At 58.1% G+C, this 25,655-nt stretch overlaps 3 protein-coding genes across 3 annotated transcripts; 1 reads left to right on the top strand and 2 right to left on the bottom strand.

Annotated features, from left to right (window-relative positions):
* Nucleotides 1-3,134: 3,134 nt before the first annotated feature.
* RNF225 (ring finger protein 225) lies at nucleotides 3,135-4,118 on the bottom strand. The gene has a single exon (XM_054567837.1). It carries the CDS (start codon nucleotides 4,116-4,118, stop codon nucleotides 3,135-3,137), a length of 984 nt encoding a protein of 327 aa, XP_054423812.1.
* A 1,271-nt stretch (nucleotides 4,119-5,389) lies between these two features.
* On the bottom strand, nucleotides 5,390-10,745 carry RPS5 (ribosomal protein S5). Its single transcript, XM_054567840.1, has 6 exons — nucleotides 10,660-10,745; nucleotides 9,810-9,918; nucleotides 6,682-6,891; nucleotides 6,396-6,524; nucleotides 5,581-5,679; nucleotides 5,390-5,508 (listed from the first exon to the last, which is right to left on the bottom strand). The coding sequence occupies exons 2-6, from the start codon at nucleotides 9,915-9,917 to the stop codon at nucleotides 5,440-5,442; spliced, it is 615 nt and encodes a 204-aa protein (XP_054423815.1). The 5' UTR covers nucleotide 9,918; nucleotides 10,660-10,745; the 3' UTR covers nucleotides 5,390-5,439.
* Nucleotides 10,746-21,002: 10,257 nt separating this feature from the next.
* Nucleotides 21,003-25,596, top strand: A1BG (alpha-1-B glycoprotein). Its single transcript, XM_054567835.1, has 8 exons — nucleotides 21,003-21,130; nucleotides 21,213-21,248; nucleotides 21,443-21,721; nucleotides 22,317-22,589; nucleotides 22,861-23,160; nucleotides 23,734-24,030; nucleotides 24,815-25,087; nucleotides 25,422-25,596. Exons 1-8 carry the CDS (start codon nucleotides 21,097-21,099, stop codon nucleotides 25,427-25,429), a joined length of 1,500 nt encoding a protein of 499 aa, XP_054423810.1. The 5' UTR covers nucleotides 21,003-21,096; the 3' UTR covers nucleotides 25,430-25,596.
* Nucleotides 25,597-25,655: the final 59 nt, after the last annotated feature.

Raw genomic sequence — 25,655 nt, 5'->3', positions numbered from 1 at the left:
GGTTGCTGCGCGACCGATGGCGTCCGGGAGGCTCCCGGGGCCCGCAGACCGGCGAGCCGGGAAGACTCGAGGGCCGGGTGTCCCACCGCACCCTGTACGCCCGAGTCCTGTACACCGGGTCCGCCGCGAGTCTTAGGGAGGAGGGGAGAACTAAGGCAGAGAGAACTGCAGCCGCGGGGCCGGGTGGGGGGGTGTTGGCGGGGACGGGGTGGGGCAGGGAAAACCGTGGGGCCGGGTCGGACCAGAGCATGTTTTGCAGAAAGCTCTCTGGTTCCCATTGCAGTCCACGCCCTGCCCAGGCCCCCAGCCTGTTTCCCCATCCGTCAGTCTGCACACTGCCGCCCTCTCGGAGGGCAATGGGAGGAGAGCTGAGAGAGGACCCAGGAAAGGTTTGCTGAGTTGGAGGGCCCACGAACGTGGCGGGGAGGCCGTGTGGCCAAGACGATCGCTCCTCTGGTTAGTCCTCTGGACATCACCTGTCATGTAAGGTCCCCCCTGTGCCTCAGGTGTTCCCAGTGCATGCTTGGTACGCAGCAGGCGCTCGATAAATACTTGTGGGTTAACGAATTCTTCTTGCAAATAGAGTGTTTATTGTCGCCCGCTTTAAGGAAGAGGGAACCAAAGCCTGGCACATACAGCCCTCTCCGGCACCATGGGGGCCCTGAGGGTGACCTGCTGTCTGGGTGTTCGCAGGACCTGGGAGGAGGAGCAAGTGTGGGACAGCAGAGATGGAGTGGGCAGAAGGGAGGCCTGGGAGAGCACAGCTCCAGGTGGCCGCCGAGGCTGAAAGGCAAGGGGGCAGGGCAGTCCCCCATGATCCTGGCCCGGGGGTGGTTTCGGGCAGCCCCTTTGTTCATGGGCAGTGGGCGGGCAGGCATCGAGGTAGTAATCAGCAGACAAGGATGCTCAGCAGTCCCTGGGCTCTGTCATCAGCCTCATTTTACAGGAGAGACTGAGGCCTCAGGCCCCCAGCTGAGGGTGAGAAGCCATGCTTCCCTGTAGGCCCTAGGAGAAAGCTGGTTAGCACAGGGAGCAAGGGGCCAGCCCTATCCACTACCCTCACCCACCACCTCATTGCCTCAGTTCCCCCTGAGTCAGTGCCCGCTATCATTTCCCCTTAGAGTCCTTGAAGGTACAGTTCTGAGGTCTCTTTCTTCAGAGTCTTCCTTGAACACCTTCAGGCAGAGACCACCATCTCTCCCTCTTCTGTGCACTGCCAGCCAGGGGTTCCTCTCCCATTTACCTGGCTGGACCCATCCCCAGAAGGTCTCCCGCCCCCACCCCTGCACCCCAGGCAGGAGAGATGGAATGAGGAGGGAGCTGAGAGGCTATATAAACGGAATAATGGCTCCCAAAGATATCCAGATCCTAATCCCTGGAAAGTGAATCTGCTACCTTGCTTGGGTACCTGATAGACTTGCAGATATGATTTAATTAAGGACTTTGAGCCAGAGATTATCCTAGATTATCTGGGTGTCACCACCGTGTCCTTATAAGTGAAAGAGAAAGGCAGAAGTGTTAGGGAGAGACCCGAAGATACTACGCTGCTGCTTTGAAGATGGAGGAAGCCCAGGAAAGCAGCTTAGAAGCTGAAGAAGCTAAGGACACAAACTCTCCCCTGGAGCCTCCAGCAGGGACAAGCCCTGTGGACACCTGGACTTCAGTCCAGTGAGACTGATCCCACGACTTCTGCCTGCCACACTGTGAGATAGTGTGTATTGTTCTAAGCATATAAGGTGGTAGAAATATGTCGGAGCAGCCAGAAAAATCTACAGATTGCCATCCCTGCTCCTGCCTGATCGGGTCCCCTCCCTGTGGGGCTGGGCTGTGAGTGACATTGGCACCCAAGTGTGGGACAGGAACTGGTCTGGGAAGACACTCCCTTGGACGTCGTGCTGTTTCCGTGCTTTCCGCCGGGAAGCAGCAGTTCGCATCAGGAGCTCCGCTGACTGCCTGGATCAGGGTGGCAGGCCGCCGTGTGGGCCCAGGGTGCCCACCGGTCACCTGCAATGCTGTCACTCTCCAGAAAACTCCGTGGCATTCACTCTACGCCAGGTGCTGAGGACACACAGGTAAACAAACCAAACAGGAGTCTCTCTCTTTTTTTAAAGATTTCATTTATTTATTTTTAGGGAGAGGGAAAGAAAGAGAGGGAGATGAAAACATTGATCACTTGCCTCTCACAGGCTCCCAACCCGGGACCTGACCCTGAATGAGAACTGAACCGGTGACCTTTTGGTTTGCAGGCTGGCGCCCAATCCACTGAACCACTCTGGCCCAGGGCAAACAGGAGTCTCTAGCCCAACAGGAGGGATACCGGAAAATGCTGGAGGCCCACCCACAACACACAGCACCCCAACCCTGGGATGAGCCAGGATGGGAGTTTCAGGGCCTGGGGGTCAGAGCAGGTGACTCATGTTGTCCTGAGGGTGGCTGCCATCTACTCTGCCGTGACTAAGCCAGGAAGGCTTCTCAGGGGAGGAGGACAGGAACCAAGAGCTGCCCTCCCTGGAGGCAGCTGTCCACAAGGAGTGAGGCTTCACCTGGGGGCCCAAGAGGAAAGGCTGATGAGGCCCTGGCAGAGGAGGCGCAATAACTGGCCCTGAGGAATGAATGGAGATGGGGGTGATGGGGACTCCCGTGGCCACGGAGGTCCAGGAGCGACCCCCCAAATCATGTGACACTGACCCAGAGGGCAACCTTGGCCTCTGGGAGCCCGGGTCCCACTGCGGCCCCAGGCCCCCAAAGCGTATCAGGAGGATCCCGGAAGCCAGGGCCCATAGAAGGAAGTCAAGGCCTCCATGGAAACTTGGCTCTCAGCACCCAGGTGGCGGCCAGTCTTTGAGGCTCAGCCAGGTGTGCAGGGTGGCAGCCCCGACAGCTGGATCGTCCCTGGTCCCGCCTGCAAGCAGGGGAACATAAAACAAACTGCACCACCTGGGCCGGGGCCAACCGTGCAATGGCCCAGTCAGGGGGGCGTTTCCAGCAATAGCAGTGGCAGCAGCCTTGCCCTCTAGGGTCCAGATGGGACCACCACAGCCACCGCAGAGGATCCCGGCAAGCGGTTCTGGCAGGGCCACCGAGATAACACCGGGTCCCCAAGACTGGAGACTGGATCTGCAGCGGAGATGCGTTTACTGTGCCCCCCATACCCTCCCCCGGCCCCATGGCCCAGGGGCCTGGCCGCGGCCGTCCGCTGCCTCCCACCCGCGGCCTGAGGGCCTGTCCAGCGTCCCCTCCACCTCCTCTGCGTCCCCGGGGCTCCTTTGGGGCTCCAGCGCATCCTCCGCAGACCCCGGCAGGACAGCATCCAGGTCACGGTCCGTGGGGCCTGGCGTCCAGGCAGGGGTCCAGGGTGCCCCGGGCGTGGGCTGCGCCGGGAACCGGGAGAAGTCAGGCGCCGGAGCAAGGGCCACCAGCTGGGGCCGCGCGGGGCCGGAAGAGGCGGCATGAGGGATGAGGAAGAAGATGTAGACACCAGAGACGACCAGGCCGGCGGTCACCAGCACGGCCAGCGCCACCGCGGCGTTGAAGGCCCAGGTGGGGCTGTCCAGCGTCAGGCGGCGGGACAGCGGGCGGCCCAGGCGCAGCGGAGGCGGGGGCGGCGGGCGCACAGGACGTGCCTTGCGCGACCCGGGCGCAGGAGGCGGGCGCAGGTAGAGGAGCCCGCGGCGCCGGTCGAAGCGCACGGAGCCTTGGCGCGCGGGCAGGGCGCGCGCCTCGCGGGACAGCAGCCCGGCTTGCGTGGGCAGAGCGGGCAGCCCTCCGCGCTGGGCCAGGCGCGTGGGTGCGCGGCACATCGGGCAGGCCACCGCGTCGCCGCCGCCTGCCGTGGCCAGCGACAGGCGCGCCAGGCACTCCAGGCAGAAGACGTGGCCACAGTCCAGGCGCTTGGGCAGCTTGAACACGCCGTCAAAGGGCGACACGCAGATGAGGCACTCCACAGGGGACGCGGGGGGCAGGATGGGGCCCGAGCCCGGGGTGCAGTCCCCATCCTCCTCGTCCTCTTCCTCCCCCCGGCCTGGGGACCGGGGCGTAGAGAGCGAGCCCGGGGAGCTGGAGCCCGAGGCCTGAGTGGCCCTCGGGTGGCGGAGCCAGGGAAGCCCAGGGCAGGGCATGCGGACCGGGCCTGTGGGGAGAGGCGGGCAGGCAGCGACGGAGGCGGTGCAAGGCTGGAGTCCGCACGGGGGGTCCCCTCAACACGGAGCAGAGACGGGATGCGGGGGGTACAGAAGAGACTCAGGGTAGTCGCTGAGGGAGGTGTCCGAAGTGGGGAGTAGAGGCAGGATCAGGAATTTGGGGATGAGATGGGGATAGAAGGGAAGAGAGGGGCTCTGAAAAGGCCCGGGGACAGGGAGGGACCCAGGGGTCACAGCAGGTTATGAGCTGGCCTGGGAGCACCCAGTCAGGGGCTGAGAGGAACTGAGTGGCTCCAGGGGGCACCCAGACTGGCACAAGGAAGAACAGATAGGACCCCCCAGGACAGCTGGGCCGACAGACCCTGTGGGAACTCTAGAGAGAGACGTGGAGGACCAGGAGCCTCAGCCCCGGTGCCCAGCAGCAGAGCAAGGGAGCCCCCAGCAGGGGTCCCAGGTCTCCACCAATGACAAACCCCAGCCACCAGACCCTTCCTACCTGTGGGCGCCTTCTCCCTCTGGCTGGCAAGTCCCGGCCAGCTCTGACCCGGATCCTTGGCCTCCCGTCAGTGACAGAAGTGCCCCTCCCTGTGGGAGGGAGCCCGAGGTGGAGCCACTGCCCTCCAGGTCCCAGGTTCCCGCAGGACTAGTCAGACTGCTTGTCCCGCCCACCAGGATGAGCACAGGGGCGGATGTCAAGGGGGCCGGGCAGGAGGTAACACGGGGTGACACCGCGCGGGGACCTCAGGTGAGCGCTGCCCCCGCCCCGTCCCCCCAACCCGATGAAGCCATCTGGGAGGTCCTGGTGGAGGGCCCTGGGCTGCAGCCAGACCACGTACCGTGGCCAGGGAGGCAGCCTGGAGCCCGTGGGGTGGGGGACGACCTGGCCAGTCGGCCCTTGCTGGCCAGCAAGAGGGGCTGGAAGGGGTCATGGCCCAGACCCCCGCTTGGCTTCCTCCCCCTGGGCTGCTTCTAGGTCTCTCAGGATGGTAAGCGGCCACCCAAGTCCCTCCCCAGGCCAGAGTCACACTCCTGTGAGGATCACCTCGCCTCTCATTCCCAACCAGCCGGAACACTCCCGGTGGCCAGGCCCGCACCCCAGGGTGCCGCGGTGCTGAGTCAGTAGTGCTTTCCTGGGGAGCCCAGGTCCCCAGAGACCCAAAGACGAGCCAGGGATGTGATCAGCTCCTCAGGACTTGGGCTGTCCTGCCCCAGCTCCCAGAGACCCCCAAGGACAGACAGTGGCACAGGAAGGTGGTGCTGCCCAAGGGGCAAACAGGTTTATTGGGGCCGCATCCAGGGATCAACGGTTGGACTTGGCCACACGCTCCAGCTCGTCTTTCTTCTTGATAGCGTAGGAGTTGGAGGAGCCCTGGAAGAAAGCACACGGTTAGCTCCAGACACGGCAGGACCCGCCTTGAGGACCCCCGGTGTCCTCACCCACCTTGGCCGCGTTGATGAGCTCATCTGCCAGGCACTCAGCGATGGTCTTGATGTTCCGGAAGGCAGCCTCACGGGCCCCTGTGCACAGCAGCCAGATGGCCTAGGGAGGAGCACAGGGGTCCACTAAGCCTGGGACGGAGGGTGCCCCAAACCAGGCACACAGTCCATCTGGGCCCCGCAAAACTGCACCGCTGCCCACTGGCTCACGAAGATGAAATGGCAGGAGCCCACAGTGCTGCCAGATCTGGGATCAGACTGAGGGCCACAAAAGTTAAGTGCAGACAGAAAGGTTGAGGCTGGGTCCCCGATTACAGGAGACTGGAGACCTGCCATGACAGGGAAACGCAATGTAACGTGTCCTCTTGGCCTGGACCCTTGACTGTCAACGAAAAGCCATAAAGGGTGTGCGGGGGACACTGAGGGAACAGACACTCCATCGCTGTTACATTCCTCAGTGGTGACAGCAGGGATAGAACGTCCATGTTCTCTGACACCCACTGAAGTTGAGGGGGAAATGGTTAGAATGCCTGCAACTGGTTCTCAAGTAGCCCCAGACAGACAGACACAGCACACACACAGACAGTGTGAAAATGTACACCAAGATCAAATGGCACCTCAACCCAGTAGGTCCAGAGGTAGTATATGCCCTGCATGGGGTAGGAATCCAGGAAGGCTTCCTAGAGGAAATGACACTCCCAGTAAAACATGCAGACAGGCATGGATCTTCCCGCGTACCAGCCTCTGCCCAGGCAGGACACTGCCAAGGTCTGATTGCTGTACCAGCCCAGCCACCTGTGCCTAGAGCCCCAGGCCCACCTGATTCACTCGGCGCAGAGGGGACACATCCACAGCCTGTCTCCTCACTGTTCCTGCTCGTCCAATTCGGGTTGAGTCCTCCCGGGGGCCACTGTTGATGATGGCATTCACCAGGACCTGCAGGGGGTTCTGGGAGGTGGGGGCACAATGAGCCGGAGGTCCGGCCAGGACCCTACTCTGGTCTCCTCACCTCTGAAACCTGTAAGAGCCCAGCACACCACGGGGTGGCTGCTGACTTTCGGGTTTGCTAACAGGCACGCTCTGCCTACCTGGCCTCAGGCCCTACCTCGCCAGTGAGCAGGTGGATGATCTCGAAGGCATGCTTGACGATGCGCACAGTCATGAGTTTCTTGCCATTGTTGCGGCCGTGCATCATCATGGAGTTGGTGAGGCGCTCCACGATGGGGCACTGCGCCTTGCGGAAGCGCTTGGCTGCATAGCGCCCTGCGCTGTGCGGCAGGTACTTGGCGTACTTCTCCTTCACGGCGATGTAATCCTGGGGCAGCAGGGAGAGGAGACACTGAGCACCCACTTAGACAGCGCCACCCACATATGGGGTCTTGGTTATGAGCCCCTGGCTACCACAACAACACAAAATGTAAACTACTATATTTTTTTTCCTTTTAAGATTTTATTTATTTTTAGAAAGATGGGGGGAGGAAAAGAGAGGAACATCCATCAGTTGCCTCTTGCATGCCCCCAACTGGGGACCAGACCCTCAACCCAGGCATGTGCCCTGACCAGGAATCGAACCAGCAACCTTTCAGGTGGCAGGTTGGTACTCAATCCACTGAGCCACACCAACTAGGACACAAGTGACTTTATAATGGGAAGGGGTGGGGTGGAGAATTACGGCGAATACAACAGGTAGAACAAAACCACCCAGTTTTGTCTTAAAAGTGTTCCTGAAAGGGCAGTACGGACATTTCAGATTAGATAATTCTTGGGGCGGGGGGCGGGGGAGGGGGCGGGGGGGGGCCGGGGAGCGGGGAGTCGCTGTCCTGTGGGCTGCAGGACAGTCAGCAGCAATGCTCTTGGTCTGACACCCACACCACTGGTTTAAAAACAAAAAACAAAAAAACAAACACACACACAAAAAATCCTTTCTCTATGTACATACATTTCCCAAGAATATGTCTAGGAAAAACCGAAGTGCTGGGGAGGGGGCTGGGATCAGGAACCATGTGGGCATTTAAAGGGCTCACAATAGTCCTACTATGAAATATGCCCGAGGCCGTTCTATAACTCACATATGAGGATGCAAACAAACATTGTTTTTCTAAAAATACAAGGAATAACAAGGAAAGGACACAGGGGAGGCGGATCATGGCATGACAGCCTGGTGCCTGCGGGAGGGAACCAGCAGCACACACAGGCAGGCGGCCCGGGCGAGTGTTCGCCTGGGGCTCCACAGTGCGGGGGGGCCTGCAAACACAAGCTGCCCCGTCCGGGTGCCGGCCGAGGGCAGAGCCCTGCGTAGCTTCGAACAGGGGGAGAACTCTGGACTCACACTGACCTCTGCTTCTCAGGCCCTACAAGAGCACCAGGGAAAAGTGAAAAGCTTTCACGCTTTTAAAGGGTTGTACAAAAAACAACAACAAAAAAAAACCAAACACGAAAGCCTGGAAGCAAACACATATATGGCAAGAAACCACGTTATGACCTGCGGAGACGAAGGTATTTACTACGTGGCCCTTTAACTTTGCGGGTCTGCCAAATAACCCATGAAGGAAAAGGAACTGCAAGACACTTGCAGTGAAAAGCAGGGCTGAGTTCTCCATCAGACAGGGTATCCAGACGTCATTGTACATTTAGAGGCAGTAAAAACGTTTTCATTCCGTTAAAAATACATTTTAGAAAAGATTTTGTTTCTTTTCAGAGAGAGAGGAAGGGAGGGAGAAAGAGAGACACACCCATCAACAGCTTGCTGCTTGAACGTCCCCAACTCAGGCATATGCCCTGACAGGGAAACAATCGGCGACCTTTTGGTTTACAGGCCGGCGCTCAATCCACTGAGCCACACCAGCCAGGGCTCAATTCCTTATAAAATAAAAAGGGGAATAACAAATAATTCAAACAGAACTTTATCCATCCCCATATAAATGCAGTCACAAATACCGTTTTTGTTTGTGTATTTTAGGAAGGACCCACAAAATGCTATGAGGCCAAGTGCACACCAACATGGAAGATAAAGCAACGAGGCCTCCCACTGTCTGATTTCAAACCTATTACAAAGCTGCAGTGATCAAGACAGCGTGTCAGGCCCTGGCTGGTGTGGCTCGGTGGACTGAGCTCTGGCCTGTGAACCAAAGGGTCACCAGTTCAATTCCTGCCAAGGCACATGCCTGGGTTGTGGGCCAGGTCCCCACCAGAGGGTGTGCGTCAGGCAACCACACGTTGATGTTTCTCTCCCTCTTTCTCCCTCCCTTCCTCTCTCTCTAAAAATAAAAAAAATAGTAATAAAATTTTTTTAAAAAGGGGTGGGGGGGGTGGTGCGCCAGGCCCCTGGCCAGGTAACTCGCTTGGTGAGAGCATTGCCCCAATACATGAAAGGTTGGGGGTTCAATTCCCAGTCAGGGCACATATAAGAATCAACCAATGAATGCATAAATGAGTGAACAAATGAATGTTTCTTTCTTTAAAAAAAAAAACAAAAAAAAAAACGGACAGTGCCAGGCATGAGGACAGACATATAACCCAACAGAACAGAATCCAGAGCCAAGGTATAAACATCTATGGTCAGGCCCTGGCTGGGTGGCTCAGCTGTTAGAGCGTTGACCCACTATGCCCAGGGTTTAAGTTTGATCTCCATTCAGGGTACATACGAGAAGCAAACAATGAATGCATGTAAGTGGAACAACAAATGGATATTTCCCTCTCTCTAGAAATCAATTAAAGTAAAACCAACCCGTATGCTCAACTGATTTTCAACATGCATGCCAAGACCAACACTCTAACATACAATGCTTGGATACATGCATATAGTGTATAGAAGAGATTTAAATACCAAACGTCCTGTGGCCTAAACTTGTTGAGTAAAATGCACAAAACTGAAAATAATAACTAGATGGTGCTGGGACAAGTGGATTTCCATTTGCAGAATGATGCTGGACCCTTGCCCTTTAAAATAGTCACAATGGCTAATTTTGTGTCTTGTGTATTTTACTGCAAAAATAACAACCCATGGGATGTGATGCTCCTTCTGAGGAAGGAACCCTCTTGTGACTAAAATTGTAGCAACCTCTGTACACATCACAGGGAACAATGGACACGGTGTGTGTGGTGGTCCAGGGATCACCCTTCCACCTGCCACCTGTTCAACTCTTGACTTAGCGGGACGGCTACCAGTGTCAAGAGACCCTCCTGAGACACTACCTCCAGCTCGGGGGTCACAATCACCGCATCTCCCCTAACCTGCAAGGAAATGTCATTGATCTGCACATCATCGGTGCTCCACTTCCCGAAGAGCTTGATGTCAGGGGTCTCCGCTACCGCAGGCGCGGCCGTATCCCACTCGGTCATCCTAGAGACAGAAATCGTCAGAGCCCAGGCGCACCCACCACTGACGCTGAGACCGGCCCACCTGAGAACGTGGAAGTCCTGAGGACCCCAGGCAGGCTGTGAAATGCTGGCTCCGCCTTTCCGAGCCCTCGAGAAACCACTCAAGTATCAGCAAGAGGCCTGTATGTGTCACCCAAGAACCCTGGGGTCACCTGCTGCATGAACCACAGCTGGGTAGGTGATGCCACGCACCCTGACATCGCACCTGCTGGAGTTCAAATCCCAATCATGTCACTGAGGAGCTCTGTGACTGCGGGGGAGTCCCCCAACTGCTTTGGACTCTGCCTCCTCATCGGCAAAACGGAAACATTATCTGCCATCAACGAGCACTGCACGAATTCTGTGCAGCACCGGGCAAAGCCTGCGGTTCGCGACCGGCACTAAGGAGGCCCAAGGGGCTGCTCTTAAGGAGGAAACCGCCTACAGAGCGGAGAATGCATCGTGCAGATCAGAATAACGGGAATTTCCTATCTCAGCGTGTATTTGCAGAGGCCAATCCCACAATCCGGAGCCCCGCAGCGGGCAAAGTTTCGGAGGCAGCGGGACTCCGGCAACCCCCCGCGCCTCCTCCCTGTTCCCACACACGTTTTCCGGAAGAAGACGTGAGGACCCACAGGAGAAGCCTCCGGCCTCGGGGCCCGCCCGTGGCTTCCCTGAAGACTCTGGAACGTCTATCAAACCCCAGACCCCGCGACGGCCTCACCTGAGCGCGCTGCCGGGCCGTCTCCGTCGCTCCGCGTGGACCACGCGCTCCACTGGCACAGACAGGAAGAGGCCGCAGGCCGCGGACCTACGCTTTTAACGGGGACGAAAGCTTCCGGGTCGGCAGAGGCGACCCGCGCGGTAAAGGTACGACGTACTTGTGGACGAATCCAAAGCAAGAACGTAAAGGCCTCGCGTACGTCACAGGGTACGCAAATATCATTCGGCGCATGCGCACTTACAGACGCGTAGCCGCCAGAATTCCTGGCGGAAGTCTGCCGTCCAGTACTTGAGCGGCCTTGGGCGCTCCAGCACTAGCGCAGAGGCCTCTATGAGGCCAGCACCGCCATTTCTAATGAGGGCACAAATCCCGCTGGCGTTCGCCGTTAGGTTTGGCCGCTGATTGCACGTTCCACGTGCCGCAGGTTTCTAGCGGCGCTAGACGGTTCGGCGCCCTCTCATTCCTCGCCCCGGTGATGTCCGCTTCACCGGCTTGCGCGCGCTGCAAGGGCAGGTGGCGGAGTGGGGGTCCTGTGCTCCCGACTGCCCTCTGCTGGCCCCGGACTCGAGCCGCGCGGGTACCACTTGCGGGTCCCCACTCCGCATACTCGCGAGCTCTGGGCGGGAAGGGGACGTTTTTCCAGCTTGACCTCTCTCATGACACCAGCCCGGGACCCCCCTTTGTCTCTTCTCGACCCTCGCTTTGGCGTGCGGGTGCAGGTCGGGGCGCAGCGCTGTAAGAGGGGATTGCGACTGTGCTCAGAAGGTGGCCTGGGGGACAGCCTCCACTGCCTTTGGTCCATCTGGAGCCGTGTTAATGCTGAGGTCACTGGACGGGTGCAGGGTGTCGGTCGGCATGGTGGTGGGTACCCTGCCCTCTCTGCAGCCATACCCAGTGGCCGCGGAGGCCATCCTTGAGAGTATGTGCCAGCCCTTCACACACCCACCCCACCTGTTAGGCCCCTCCTAAACCCAGACATTGGTACTGAGCCGGAACGTGGACTCTCCCCGGGTGTGCTTCTCTGGGGCAACGACCACTGCGGGTGCACACCCCTGCTGGTCGGTAGGATGGCATCTGGTGGACCAGGAGGCTCCCCACGTCCCGGTGCCTACATCATCCTGCAAGGGACTCAGCCAGTTGACCCAGGAGGGCCTACATTTTCCCCCAGCGACCCCACTTGCCCACCGGTCCTGGGCGTGCACATAGCAGGTGCTCAGCAGCTACATTGCTTGTTTACTGACTGGCTGATTGTAAAGGCTCAGCCCTGTCCCTATACCAATCAAGGAGCATCTTTGATAGGAGACAGGGTACACTTGGACTGTAATTATTTAAAACCTCATGTTACTACTCAGGACACGGGCTCGGAAGCTGGCCTGTGTAGGGGATTAGACCTCAGTTTCTGGCAGGGGGCACGGGAACTACGCCGGGAGGCCAAGACCCCTGCCAAACAATGGCCCATTCATTACCTCTCCGCCCTCACCGCTGGCATGTGCAGAGCAGAAGACTTGGGCATCCCACTGGGGTCTCTGGGGATGAAGAGGAGCTAAGTGGGTTTCTTTCTGGTCCTAGAGGGACCCTCTGTGGGCTGTGCCTGGGCATGGGGAATGTCCCTGGGGAGGTGCTGACTGGGGAAAGCCGGGAGGATGGGCTCAGGCAGTGATACCATTCGCCCTCACACTCAGCAGGACCCAGAGGGCCCCTCGACCCTGTCTCTTTCACTTCAAAAGCTGACAGAGGCCCACCGCTCTGAACCTCAGTTTCCTCCTTCAGCATAGAAATGAGAACAGAAACAGGTAAGGCCAGTTTGGAACTTGGTGACCTGGCTCCTGGTGGTTCCTTGGTAATGGACGTCATCACAGACGTCACAAGAGTGACCCACCGTGCACTGGAAAGATAGGGATTCAGAACAGTTTCACAGACACCGATTCGTGGTGGCTGTGATTTGCAGGTGCAAAGCACAAATCTGGGGAGAAACGGGGACCTGGACTCGAAGAGGGGAAATCCAAGCCCTTCACTGGAGGAGAAGCAAGGACCTGGGTTTCAGGGGGTCGCAGAGGCAGGAATTGGAGAACGACTAGAGACGAGTATTGGGGGAGAAACAGACATCTGATTTCTGCGGAACTAGTGACAGGAATTTAGCAAATTATAAATCATGAAGATGAGAGAATCTGGCCTGCGGGATTTTGGGAGTCTCAGGAATTTCGGGGACACTTCAGTATTCCCGCTTCTGCACAAGGGCACGCCCACGGCGCGGAACCAGGCCAGAAGCCCCGCCCTCCTTTGGAAACAACCAATCACCAACATTCAAGTTACTGGCAGGCGGGATGATGTGACGCGTCTCCGAGGCAATAGCGAATCGTAGGAAGGTTCCAGTTTACCCGGAAGCCGCCGTTTTCATTCCTCCCGTCACCGCGGCGGGGCGGGGTGGGGGCGGGGGAGTAGGCTTGACGGTTGCTATGGTAACCTCGACGCTTGGTCAAGCTTGACAAGTTCACCAGTTCCTCTCCTGCGGATTCTCCACCGCAAACGACTCGGCGCGGGGTCCGGTTCGGACTCCGGGCGGAACTACATTCCCCGCAGCCTCTGCGCTGCTCCCATAGGTCTTTCCCACCGTTTCCTTCAAGCCCGACAGAAAACGGAAGGAAGGCTGTGCGTCCCGGCCTCCTGCGGAGGTCGCTTTTGCGACGAAGGGACCGTGGACGCCGCGATGGCCTGAAGAACCACAGGGACGGCCGTCGTCCGGAAGCCCGGATCAGTCCTCTCAGGGCGCCGCCGAAGCGCGAGCGGTTGGAGCCCCCCGCACTTCATGTCCGGGTGGAACAGCGGCGGGGTTGGTTTGTTGGTTCCCGAGTGTAGGGGGCGAAGGCTCTGACTTTGGCTTGTCCGGGGTGGGCCGCGGCCTAGAGAGACGGTGGGCCTGGGCTTCGAACCTGCCGCTTCGAACTTCTGGTCCTAAGCCGCTCGGGGGCCGATTGTCTGCTGTGCATGGAGATTAAGATTTGGACAAAGCTCTGTACTCACCAGAGCCTCAGCTGGGGTAGCTGCCAGTTCTGGAGATGGCTGCGTGGCGCCTGGAGCCTGGCACGCAATCGAGTTCCATAAATGTCTGCTGAATGAACGACCCATTTATAAATGAGCTGAAATCAGCCACAATTTTCTGAGGGCCCACTAGGCACCATCCAGCCTTGTGCCAAGACTGTCACAGCCCTGGCCGGGCAGTTCAGCTGGTTAGAGCATCGTCCTGGTACACCAAGGTCGCAGGTTTGATCCCTAGTTAGGGCACATACAGGAAGCAACCAAAGAGCGCCCAAATAAGTGGAACAACAAATCGATCTCTCTTCTCTTTCCTCTCTCTCTAAAACCAGTAAATAAAAATGTAAAAAAGAGACCGTTACACAGGTTGATTCATTTAGTCCTTACGCCAAGTCTAGAAAGGTGACTGCATCCCGTTCAGTTTACAAATGGGGAAATGGGGATTCCGAGAGAGGAAGACAGGCCTGGCCAAAATTCTTAGCCTTTAGATCTAACGGAATCTGAAAACTTTAGCGCCCAGAGCCACTTTAGGGCTTTAAATGCAGATCAGGGCCGCAGAAAGAGCTGGAGCTCAACTTCCCACCCCCGTGACGTGGTTACCCTGTTATTCCCACTTTACAGATAGGGAAATTGAGGCCAAGACAGGAAAGTCACGCATCTTGGGCTGAACCCATGCAGTCAGACTCAGAGCCACTGTCCAGAACTCGGTCAAGTGTTCAGCTATGTCCGAACCCCTCACCTGCCCTGCTCTGCCAGTCATGGGTGTATTTTGATGCCCCTCCCCTGCCCGTAGACAGGTGAGAGAGGATGGGGGTTTCCATGCCTGAAGAGGCAAAGAGGTAACGCCTAACCACCTCATCCACTGAGCTGGTTGCCTTCAGCTCCTGCTGAAATCCCTTTCTTAATGTTTCTCCCCTTTTTACAGCTTTCAAGACTATTGAGGAAATATGGCCAAGCCATTTAAGGATGCCTCAACTGCTGGGGTTTGCTTTCATGGCTCCTGGTATCTTTTCCCCTTCTGGGAACGTCCAGCGTCTTTGTTCCTACTCAGCTTTCCTGGATTCTGCAACCAGTTCTCTGAATTGGAGGCGGGTCCCAGGACAGAATCTCCAGCCCAGGATGCTGAGCATGGAAGAGTCCCTAGGCTACTCTGGGCCCTCAGGAGAGGCCCGAGGTGGAGCCAAGTCCCCTTGCAGAGGACAGCTAGGAGGCTCCCTCTTGGAAGTGGAACCTGCGTGGAGAGACAGCAGGAAGCAGTACAACTTCCCCCGGGGGCAGGCTCCTTGTGCTGTGGCCTTGGCGTGAGCTCCGGTCCAGGCACCTGACAGTTCGAGAGAGCTGGATTTCTCATGCGGGAGCCCCGCTTCCTCTCCAGTGCCCTGTGTGGCCAAGGGCCTCGTTCCTAAAGCCCCCGTGTGTGACCAGTATAGTGGAGTGTCTTTCTGTTGCTGTTCCCAGCACTAGCCCTAAAAAGGGGGGAAGGTCCGCTTAGTCAACAGACTTCGGGTGCCTTCCTTCAATTGCAGTTCCAGCCTCCTAGAGTGCAAGTAGCCTCTCACCTTCTCTGCGGCAAGAAGACCTTGGTGTGGTGGGCGGATCTGCAGAAGTACGAGGAGATTCGCTCCAGTGAGAGGCCGTTTTTGTGCACCCAGAGCAGGAAGTCTTTTTGGAAGGGCACACACAGGCACGAGAAGTCCCTGTTTTGGTAAGCGTTGTTGTGCACCAGAGGATCCAACAGTGAGAAGCTCCAGGGAGTGCGCAGGGACTTCAGCCAGCGGCAAGGAGCCTGCTCACTCGACAGCGCACTCAGAGACCCAGCGATTGCGCTCCTTCCTCTGGGGTAACTGGGGCAAGGCCTCCATGTGCCACCAGGGAAGACACAAGGGTAAGCGATCCTCCACGTGCCCCTGTGCCACCACTTGCTTCAGCCTCATTGAGCATGGTAAGTCCCGCGCAGAACTCCTGACGAAGCACTGACCTTGTCTCTGGACAGGGAAACTTGACCCCGATGCAGCGCCGTTACTGTCCAGATACCCCCGGGTCTGAGAGAGGGAGCCGAACAGTCTCAGGGCCCCTGAGATGCAGAGCGGGAACACCACTGGGGCCATCAGACGCTGGGCTGGGGAGCTAAGTCGGCTCACAAAACTAGACGTATCTATGCAGGGCACGAGCCACGGGGTAGGTGGGAAAAAATGAAGGTGACAAATGGGTGGGAGACCTGACCTGCTCATCCTACCCAGGCGAGCAAGCGGGTAGCACCACCTTTGCGCCTGGGAGTGGGACAGGGACACGTGGTTCTCACACTGAGTAGCACATATTAGAATCGACTGTGGAGCTTGGACACCCAGACGCTCGAGTTCCACTCCCAGCGGTATGGCCAGGAGCTCGCTCGCTGGGAAATTTCACCCCCGCGAGGCTGGGAACAGCCGCTCGTTTCTAGGTCCAGACCTTCCAGAAGTCTGAATGGGAGCAAAGGCCATCAGTCACAGTAATAGCCAATCACTCGTTTTTAAGGGCTAGGAGTGAGCTGGCTTCCTGCTTTGTTAAGGGCGCCATTTCCTTGGCCACAACTCAGGTCTGAGCATCGACTATTGGGCAACTGCCTCAGTTGCCATGACAACCGGGAGCGCGGCCGGAACTCCCAGCAGACCCGGTGAGGGCACCCCTGATGGGGGCACTAATCTCCACGAACACCCTCTTACGGGCCTCGACGGGCCCCGCTCTTTGGTGTTCCAGCCTCACGAACCACTTCCCCATGTGGTTCTGCAGGACTCAGCGCCCACTACGCGCCCGAACGTGGCTGCTCCGTGTCCTGTTTTCACCCAGCAGCAGCCCTGAGACACTTAGAAAGCCCGGGCGAGTGCTCAGGGTGCAGGGCAGATGAGAGGTCACTGTCTGAACGCCTGGGCCAGCGGCAGTGTGGGGTCAGGAACAGTCCCTCAGGGGCCTCTGATCCCAGGTCCACGGTTGGAAGGTCATCCAGGTACAGGTAGGTAGTGTGACAGTACAGGCTGGGAGCAGGGCAGGAGAGGAAGAGACACCGTCATTCATTCGCTGCAGCTTCCGTCTGCTGCGTCTTGTGCTGGGAGGCAGGTTTAGCTGCAGCAGATGGGGCACCGGAGCCACCGTGGGAGCGGGTGTCTGGGAACAGTTCTCCTGGATATGCCCTGAGCACATGGCTACCAGGTAAGCCTCAGCCCCCATCTCCTGTGAGTTCGGGGTCTCTTCCTGCCAGGGGGGAGCTGCTGCTGCTTCCTGGGACCACCCAGTCTTCCCCGACCCTCACTCTAGGCATCTGACGCTGTATCACCAGAGATCAGGAGGCCCCCTGGCAACCCGCTCATCCCATCGAGGGTGGCTGTCTCTGCATCAGTTTCGTGGGCCTGCTCTAACAGGCTACTACCAACCGGGCGGCTTAAAACAACAGAAATGTTTGCTGTCTCAGCTCTGCAGTCGAGGTGATGGTCTTGGAAGGCTCCGAGGCAGACGCTGACCCGTGCACCTGCCCAAGCTTCTGGTGCCCTCGGTTGCTTCACTCCAGTCTTGGCCTCTTCCTCTCCTCTCTCTGCTTCCCTTTTATAAGGGTCCTGTCATTGGACTTAGGGCCCACCCAGGGAATTCGGGATGATCTCATCTCAACCTCCTTACCTCCATCTGCAAGTATCCTTTCCACAAATAAGGTCTCATGCACAAGTTCTGGGCATTACGGTGTGAATGCATCTTTTGGCAGCGAGGCCACCATTCAATTATTACAGCCTCCTTCAGGGGACCAGGCAAGGCTGCCCCAGGCGTTTGCTCCCACCCCGGTAGGTCCCTGGCCTCCACACCTCTGGGGGTTCAGGAGGTCATGCTGGGTGCTGGCCTGGATCCCTGATCTGGCTGCCAGCTGTTGAGCAAACCAGGACATAAGGCCAGCCGCCATGACGCAGAATTCACTGGAAGCCCTGAGACAGGATCATGGCATGAGCCCAGGTCCTCCTGTCCCTCACACCTGGAGCACAGTGACCTGGTGTCCTGACAGAGGGATCTGGACCCCACTGTCGGGGGGCTGCAGGGTGCACGATTATAGAAGCCTTGGTGCTTCGTAGGGGTGATACAGAGAGAGGTGGGCACCGGCCCTCTTCTTGCTCAGCATCCTTTGTCTGAGGGGCCGGCATTCTCCCTGGGGTTGCAGTTAAACAAGGCGGAAGGAGGTGACAGGGTCCCCGCATCAGTGGCCATGGCTGGAGAGCCCATTTCCCTGTGTGGGGACCTCAGATCTCAGGCTGGCAGCGTCCCTGTACTGTGTGGGTGGTGATGGGGGGTCAGCGGGTAACCTGGGTGCAGAGGGCAGGGCTCTCCGGCCACACAGACTGGGGCACGGGTGCCTGCGCTCCTTGTCCTGCCTGGGCCTTGTCCTCCCCTCTGTACTCCAGTGCCAGCCATGACCTGGGGCCTGGGACACTGTGAGGTGTTATGCACCATGTGCCAACATGCTGCCTCTCTCTCTCTCTCTCTTTTAAAGATTTTATTTATTTTTTTTAGACAGAGGAGAAGAGAGGGAGAAAGAGAGGAAGAGAAACATCAGCGTGTGATTGCGTCTCATACGCCCCCAACTGGGGACCTGGCCTGCAACCCAGGCACGTGTCCTGACTGGGAATCAAACCAGCAACACTTCAGTTTGCAGGCCGGCACTCAATCCACTGAGCCACACCAGCCAGGGGAAGTGCACTATTTTAAATAGTTCAGTTTGGTTTTTAGTATATTTTAAAATTTTGAACATATTCACTATGTGTACCACTATCACCATTGTCCAACTCTAGGACTTCCCCAGCACTCCCAGATAAAATTCCATCTTCATGACACAATTGCTCCCCGTTTTTCTTCCCCTCAGACCCTGGAAACCACTCATCTACTTGTCTATATGAATTTGCCTATTGTAGATTTCTCACATAAAGTTTTTCATTTTTGTGTCTCGTTTCTCTCACTGAGCATAGTGTTTTCTGAGATCCAACCATTTATCAGGGCTCTATTCTTTTTTATTGTAAAGTAATATTCCATCGTGTAGATAAGACCACGTGTTGTTTATCCATCCATTCGTTGATGGACGTTTGGATTGTTTCCACCTCATGAAAAATGCAGCTGTGAACATTTGCATGCAAATTTTTGTTAGAATGCCCGTTTTCCTTTCTCTGGCTAGGAGTAGAATTGCAGCGGCAGGGTCCACATTCTAGAGACAGCCCCTCCCTCAGCCCCATCAGCCCTGGGCGTGGTTCCCATTGCAGGATCGATTCAGATCCATCTCTGCTAGGGATTGTCAGTGCTGCTGGGCAGGTGGGGCCCACAACTGCTTGCTCCCCAGTCTGCCTTTGTCCCCACTCCTGTTCTTGGGAAGCTGCACAGTCAGCATGGCAGGCAGAAACACAATAACAGGCTAGGAGAGCAGGTGGCTCACTTCCCACCTGGAAAGAATGCTCTTGGACTCACATTCCGAATGTTTGGGCCCTGACCAGTGTGACTCAGGTGTTTGGAGCATCGTCCCATAAGCTGAAAGGCTGCTGGTTCGATTCCTGGTCAGGGCACGTGCCTGGGTTGTGGGGGTTTGGTACCTGGTCAGGCTGCGTACGAGAGGCAAAACGTCAATCATGTTTCTCTCTCACGTTGATGTTTATCCCCCTCCTTTCTCCTCTCACTAAAATCAATAAGCATGCCCTTGGGTGAGAATACACAAAAAAGCACGATGTTTGGGGAAAAAGCTGCTTCTCACTCATATCCTCCCACTGGCTCACATGCTAACGGGTCCCTCTGCGCGGGCCCCGTGGACGGTCTGGCACTGGGCTCTAGCACACTGCTGGCCAGCGTCACGCAGGTGTTCTCATACTTGCTTGGAGAAGTCCCTCATTCTAGGGATTCCGAGCATCCCGCTCCTTGGGGCTGGTGCTCCGGCTGCCTAATTTGTCAGGTGGAGAAACCGAGGCACTAAGTGGCCATGGCCACAGGGGGAGATGTTGGATTTCCAAGGAATAAGCCCTGAGCCAGCAAGGATTCATGCTCTCATGGGACCGGACATGGCTCCAGAAAGGCTCCCTCAACCCAGATCCTGAGTGGCTTTGAGGGAGATGTGGCCTCGCCTGCCCCGGGTTGAAGGTCAGTGTCCCCAGGCCCGGAGGGAACAGGAGGGTTGTGCAATTATCATGTGTGTGGCTGCAGTGAGGGCTGTTTGAGAAACCGGAAGTGACACTTCGCCCCCACATGAAAGAGTAGCCTCCTGAGTGTGGTAGTGACCGCCGAACCGCTTCTGTGGCCCACCACGATCTGCGACACGTGTCCCCCTCTACATTTCCGCCTTTAATCAGTCCAATTTGTCCAAGTGCCACTCAGAGGCATTTGCCCCCAAGCGCTGACCATTGATGCGTTTCTGCCACTGGGGTTGTGATGCCCAGTTGCAAAGTAACCTTTCCGACATGGTCGGCAGGAGCGTCCTGAAAAGAACCACATGCAACTGCTCTGAAATGTCCTTGCAGAAAACATGTGGAGAGTCTTGGTTAAACGCTTCTGACTTCTTTTAGATCCTGGTCAAGTTATTTCGGGCGTCCGGGTGACGCCAGGGAACTGCTTGTTAGGAATCTGCAAAACCGATGGGAAAGCGACCGTGGGTCAGGAAGCGTTGCATCGAGGAACTGCAGGAGATTCACTCAGGTTCCGGAACGTTTGGTAAAAGAACACGTGCCTTCCACAGAAAAGGGAACACAGAGTGAGGAGAGGACCCTGAGCCCCGGTGCTCAGCGAGGGGGCGATTTCCTGTGCTTCGTGTACTCGTATCCCAGAGGCTGCGCTGGGCAGACCCATCTTTCTTCTGGCAGTAACAAGAACGGAGGGGAAATTCTCATTCTTACCCATGGGTTCTTTTTTTTTTTTTTTTTTTTTAAGATTTTTATTTTATTTGTTGAGAGAGGGGAAGGGAGGGAGAAAGAGAGGGAGAGAAACATCCCTGTGTGGTTGCCTCTCCCACGCCCCCCGCTGGGGGCCTGGCCCGCAGCCCAGGTGGGTGCCCTGCTTGGGAATCACATCTGCGACCCTTTGGTTCGCAGACCAGCATTCAATCCGCTGAGCCACGCCAGCCAGGGCTGATCTTTATCACATATTTTTTTCCATTACCGTTTGGTCCCCTTATACCTCCTTCCCTCCAGCAGTCAGCATTCTGTTGTCTGTGTCCATGACAGTCCGTTTTGTGCACACTTATTGCTGAGCCTCCTGTGGCTGCAGGGCTTCCCTGTAGTCAACACCCTCTACGGGCACCGCTCCTCCTCCTGGCCTTGGGGAAGGACAAACATCCAGAAGAGGTCAGTGTCCTCCTCCACTCGCTGCCCTCGCTGGGGCTTTTTAACCTCAGACGCTCACGGGGCTGGGGCGAGGCTTACCGCCATGTCCGTGCCGGTGACCTTCCTGCTGCTCTGGGGTGAGGCATCTGGGCCTGGGTCCCCTGCGGAGGGAGGGCAGGCAGGGGCAGGAATGGGGGCTTCATAGACGTGTCTCTGCAGGTCTCTCCCTGAGCCCAGTGGCAGAAGCAGCCATCTGTGAGTGAGGGCCTGGTCTGGGACGGTGGCTCGGGGCTGGTCTCCTGGTGGTGGGGGCACTTGGGACCTGAAGACGTTGGGTGCATGTGGGACTTGGGGATGGTGGGTGCGCACATGCACGCTCTGGTCGTGGTGGGCGCACATGGTGGGGGCCCATGTCCTGGTGTCTGGCTCTGAGCCCTGTCCCCACGCAGTTGTTGAGACCCGGCCGAACCTGTGGGCAGAGGCCGAATCGCTGCTGGAACCCTGGGCCAACGTGACGTTGACGTGCCAGGCCCGCCTGCCCACCTCGGGTTTGCAGCTGTTCAAGGACGGGGTGGTCCAGGAACATGTGCACCTTGATGGAATCACTATGGAGCACCGGTTCCCGCTAGGAGCAGTGACAGCTGACACCCGAGGCCTCTACCGCTGCCGCTGTGCTATTGGCAAGACATGGACCGAGCTGAGCAACCTGGTGGAGGTGACGGGCGCAGGTGAGCAATGAGGACGGGGTCATGCTGGAGAGGCCTCCCTTCCTCCACTCCTCACTCTCCTTGTCCTCCTCTTCCGCCCTGAGAGGCTCGGTGACTGGGCAAGTCATCTGACATCGCTGAGCCCCAGTTTTCCCATCTATAAAGTAAGAGTGAGTGCTGGCTGGTGTGGCTTAGTGGGTTGAGCGCCAGCCTGCAAACCGAAAGGTCGCTGGTTCTGTTCCCAGTCCGGGCTTGTGCCTGGGTTGTGGGCCAGGTCCCCGGTTGGAGCCATGTGAGAGGCAACCGACTGATGCTCCTCTGCCTCTCTTTCTCCCTTCCTTCCCCTCTCTTAGAAATGAATGGGAAAATTTTTTTACAAAGTGAGAGTGAGTTTCATAAGGACCCCAGAAGGTTGTGAGGAGTAAATGACAGGATTCCTAGAAAGTGCTTAGGGCAGGCCTGGCACACAGTAGGGCCCATAACACCTCCTCTGGTTTTATGTCCCTGTCCCTCGCCCTGGCTCCCTCGCATTTTCTCGAGGGTGGTGGTCCAGGTCCTGCTGGGCCGCTGTGTCCCCCCGGGTCATGCAGAACCACCCACCCTGCCCCGCCTGCAGAGACCCTGCCTCCACCCCAGCTCTCCAGTAAGCCGGTGCCCTGGGTCACGCCCGGCCTGAAAACGACCCTGCTGTGCCAAGGGGGGCTTCGAGGTGTGACCTTCCTGCTGAGGCGCAAAGGCGATGACCAGTTTCAGGAGGTGGCTGAGGCCCCTCAGGGTGTGGAGGCCACCTTCCCAGTCCACCAGGCTGGCAACTACAGCTGCAGCTACCGGACCCACGCAGCAGGCACTCCCTCTGAGCCCAGTGCCACCGTGACCATCCAGGAGCTGGGTGAGTATGTGGACCAACAGGTGGGCTTCCTGGGCGAGGAGGTTCCTGGAGGATAGAGCTGCTTTACCTCAACCTCCAACCCGGAATACCCCTGCTTGGACTGAGCCTGGGAAATAGTTACCTGGGCCACAGCAGGCCTGAGCAGGGCGCTGCTGTGATGCTGTTGCGCGGTGGGGAGGCCCCGGGGTTGCAACAGGGCTGGAGGCTGGGCTTTCTCAGGGAACAGGGTGGCCAGGACTCCACCACCCCAGCTATTCGCCCTGCCTTGTAGCCTCACCGCCGCCGCCCAGGCTGAGTGTCCACGGAGAGTCTGCGGAGGTCCTGCGCGTGGGCGCCAAAACGTCCCTCGTCTGCGTGGGGCCCTTGGACAGCGGCATGGAGTTCGAGCTCCGGCACGGAGACAAGGTGCTGAACGTAGAGAGGTGGAGCACCAACCCGGACCGCGTTGTCTTTAAGCTGGACTCACTGGCCCCGGGGGACGGTGGCCTCTACACCTGCCGCTACCACCTGCATGGGGAGGACATGCCCTGGTCCCAGGACAGTGCGCCCGTGGAGCTGCTGCTCAGCGATGGTGAGCTTGGTGCTGCGCCCCAGGGGAACAAGGGAGACGCCCACGGAAGGTTCTGGGACTGGAGTCCCTATTAATGCACCCGGCCTCAGTTTCCCCAGTTGAGAGTGAGACAATGAGCACAGCAACTTCAAGGTCCCACAAAAACTAATTGGGTCAACACTCAAGTGTGATGCAGGCCATGTGGACGTCAAGTATCCGGGGACCCCCAGCTTATGGGGGGGAAGGTGGGCGCGAGACCTGCTTGTAGAGGGCGGCGGACTTGGGCCACAGGACCTGTCCAGAACCCGGACGTGGCGTGTCAACCCAGGAGAGGATCCTGGCCAGCAGTGGGGAAGGGGGACAGGGAGGCGGGGGACGCCGCGGGCACCATGACAAAACATGACCCCCTGGGCCCACCTGTTCTTGGGGGTCAAAGAAATTAACAAGGAAGTGTGCAGAAGGTCCTGCAGGGCGGGGGACGGAGGGAGATGCGGTTTTTGGGGTGGGGTAGTTCGGGAGGGCGTCCTAGAGGGGGCGGAGGGGGCTGGGTGGATCAGTCTCTCGGCGCTTCGGTCACCCGCGTTCCCCCCTCAGAGACTCTGCCCGCACCCGAGCTTTCCGCGGCGTCGGCCACCCCGTTCAACGCGCCCCACGCGATGGTGCAGATGCGGTGCCGCGCGCCCCGGGACGGCCTGCGCTTCGCCCTGGTGCGCGAGGACAGCTATAGGCGCCAGGTGGTTGATCTCCAGAGCCCCGCGGGCTCCGAGGCCGTAGTCGAACTGGTCGACCTCTCACCGTTGGACGGGTCCAACTACAGCTGCATCTACGCAGACACTGCGCCGCCCTTCGCGGGCTCCGCGCCCAGCCCGCGCCTGGAGCTGAGCCTGAACGGTGAGCGGGCGGGCCCCCTCCGTCCCGGGGCACAGTGAGGTGCCTGCCTTGCCTTGGTGCCAAGGCCTTGCCCTCTCGGCCTCGGTACTGACCACAGAGACGATTTTTTACGGAAATGCGGCGTGGAAATCCTTACGGAAAAAACGTCGAAGTCCTGGGGGAGCCTCACATTTGACTTATTTACCTGGGACGTGAGCGCTTCTGCTGCTGAAATCCCTGGCGGGTTAGCGCCCTCCTGCGCCTCAGTTTCCCTGTGTTGTCTTATTATTAGTCCTACACCTGCCTGTGCCCCTGTCCCCAAGGGAGGAGGGTTAATGTGTAATCCTCCAAGTCTTCGCGGTCCCTGGGGTCTGTTCCTCTGATTTCCTCATCAAGGCCTCCACGGGGCAGAGGCCACTGGCACGCAGGTCCTGCCTCCTGACCTTGGGCTGGGCTGTGCGCTAGGCTTTGCAGGGAACACCATTTCCCTTGGTCACATATTCCTTCCCCTCCCCCCGGGCCCTCACATGTGGGGACCCCAAGAAGCTTCAGTTCAGGGCCCAACTCTAGGGGACGGGTAGGGTCCAGGGGAATGGGGCGAAGCAGGACACAGATGGTGGCAGTGAACAGGAACTGTGCAGTATTCAGGGTGTGAGGGCAGCTGTTTCCATCCCGGGCCAAGAAAGGTGTGGAGGCCAGAGGCCAGTGGGCCTGGGCTTAAGCGAGAGGAGGGCAGCAGAGGGATTCGGGGGCAGCTGCGGCTGGAGGTGAGGGAGTAACTGGTCTGACCCTCTGCTGTGCCCAGGACCCCTCCCCAAGCCGCAGCTCCGGCCCCTGTGGAGCGGAGCAGTGAGTCCAGGCCGTGACGCCATCCTGCGCTGCGAGATCCCCTTGAGACGCGTGCCCCACATCACCTTTGAGCTGCTGCAAGAAGGCGAAGTGGTGGCTACAAGTTACTCCTCAGAGGACCTTGTGCTCACCTATGTTGGGCCCCAACATGCTGGCAATTACAGATGCCGCTACTCCAGCAGGCCCTTTGTGTCTGACCTCAGTGATCCAGTGGAGCTCCAGGTGGCAGGTGAGGTTCCCCCAGGGCCTGAACCCTAGGTTCTTCCCCAGCCACCCCCTGCCCCATCCCCGCCTTTGCCCAGACTGTGCCCTCTGCCGGGAGTATCCTTCCTCATGCCTGTTCCCAGCACATTGGCTAGTGTGCCTAGCCTCTGCCGGGGTTGGTGGAAAATGGCAGGCAGGGAAACAACATGTGGAAACGCCCCAGGGCGAGTGGCTCTGTCAGCTGGAGGCGTGGGGTGGGGGGAGGCCTGGCAGCTGACTAAGCCGCTTCCTTACTGCGGGGTCTGATTGCACACAGGGTGCTTCCCTCCCCTGCCATTTCTCTTGTCAAATTTGTCTAGGACATTGATCCAACTGCAGACCCAGGCTGCTGCGGGTATCCTGGTTCAGTCCGGCTCGGATCCTTCCTGCTGCAGCTGGAGGCTGGACGCCCCCCGACCTGGGGAGTGCAGTGGGGACAGGGGGCGCTCCCTGATTTCTCCAAGGAATTAATAAACGTGACCACAGACTTTATAACACGTCTTTTGCTGCTGTAGGGGCTGAATGCCCAGGACAGAGGGAAGTGGGCTGGGATC

Source organism: Pteronotus mesoamericanus, unplaced genomic scaffold, assembly GCF_021234165.1.
Source record: "Pteronotus mesoamericanus isolate MK-2021 breed Mesoamerican mustached bat unplaced genomic scaffold, CSHL_Meso_final contig_199, whole genome shotgun sequence".
Classification (NCBI taxonomy): domain Eukaryota; kingdom Metazoa; phylum Chordata; class Mammalia; order Chiroptera; family Mormoopidae; genus Pteronotus; species Pteronotus mesoamericanus.
This window is presented reverse-complemented; position numbering and strand designations above follow the sequence as displayed.

What these genes read in the sequence shown, in the direction of transcription:
- RPS5 (XM_054567840.1), bottom strand. Translation starts at nt 9,917, where the DNA reads ATGACCGAGTGGGATACGGCCGCGCCTGCGGTAGCGGAGACCCCTGAC. An exon ending in TCAATGACATTTCCTTGCAG is followed by an intron (nt 6,892 to 9,809) that starts GTTAGGGGAGAT and finishes CTGCTGCCCCAG; the next exon opens with GATTACATCGCCGTGAAGGA. An exon ending in AGCTCATCAACGCGGCCAAG is followed by an intron (nt 5,509 to 5,580) that starts GTGGGTGAGGAC and finishes GCTTTCTTCCAG; the next exon opens with GGCTCCTCCAACTCCTACGC.
- A1BG (XM_054567835.1), top strand. Translation starts at nt 21,097, where the DNA reads ATGTCCGTGCCGGTGACCTTCCTGCTGCTCTGGG. An exon ending in GACCTTCCTGCTGCTCTGGG is followed by an intron (nt 21,131 to 21,212) that starts GTGAGGCATCTG and finishes GTGTCTCTGCAG; the next exon opens with GTCTCTCCCTGAGCCCAGTG. An exon ending in CGTGACCATCCAGGAGCTGG is followed by an intron (nt 22,590 to 22,860) that starts GTGAGTATGTGG and finishes CCTGCCTTGTAG; the next exon opens with CCTCACCGCCGCCGCCCAGG.
- RNF225 (XM_054567837.1), bottom strand. Translation starts at nt 4,118, where the DNA reads ATGCCCTGCCCTGGGCTTCCCTGGCTCCGCCACCCGAGGGCCACTCAG.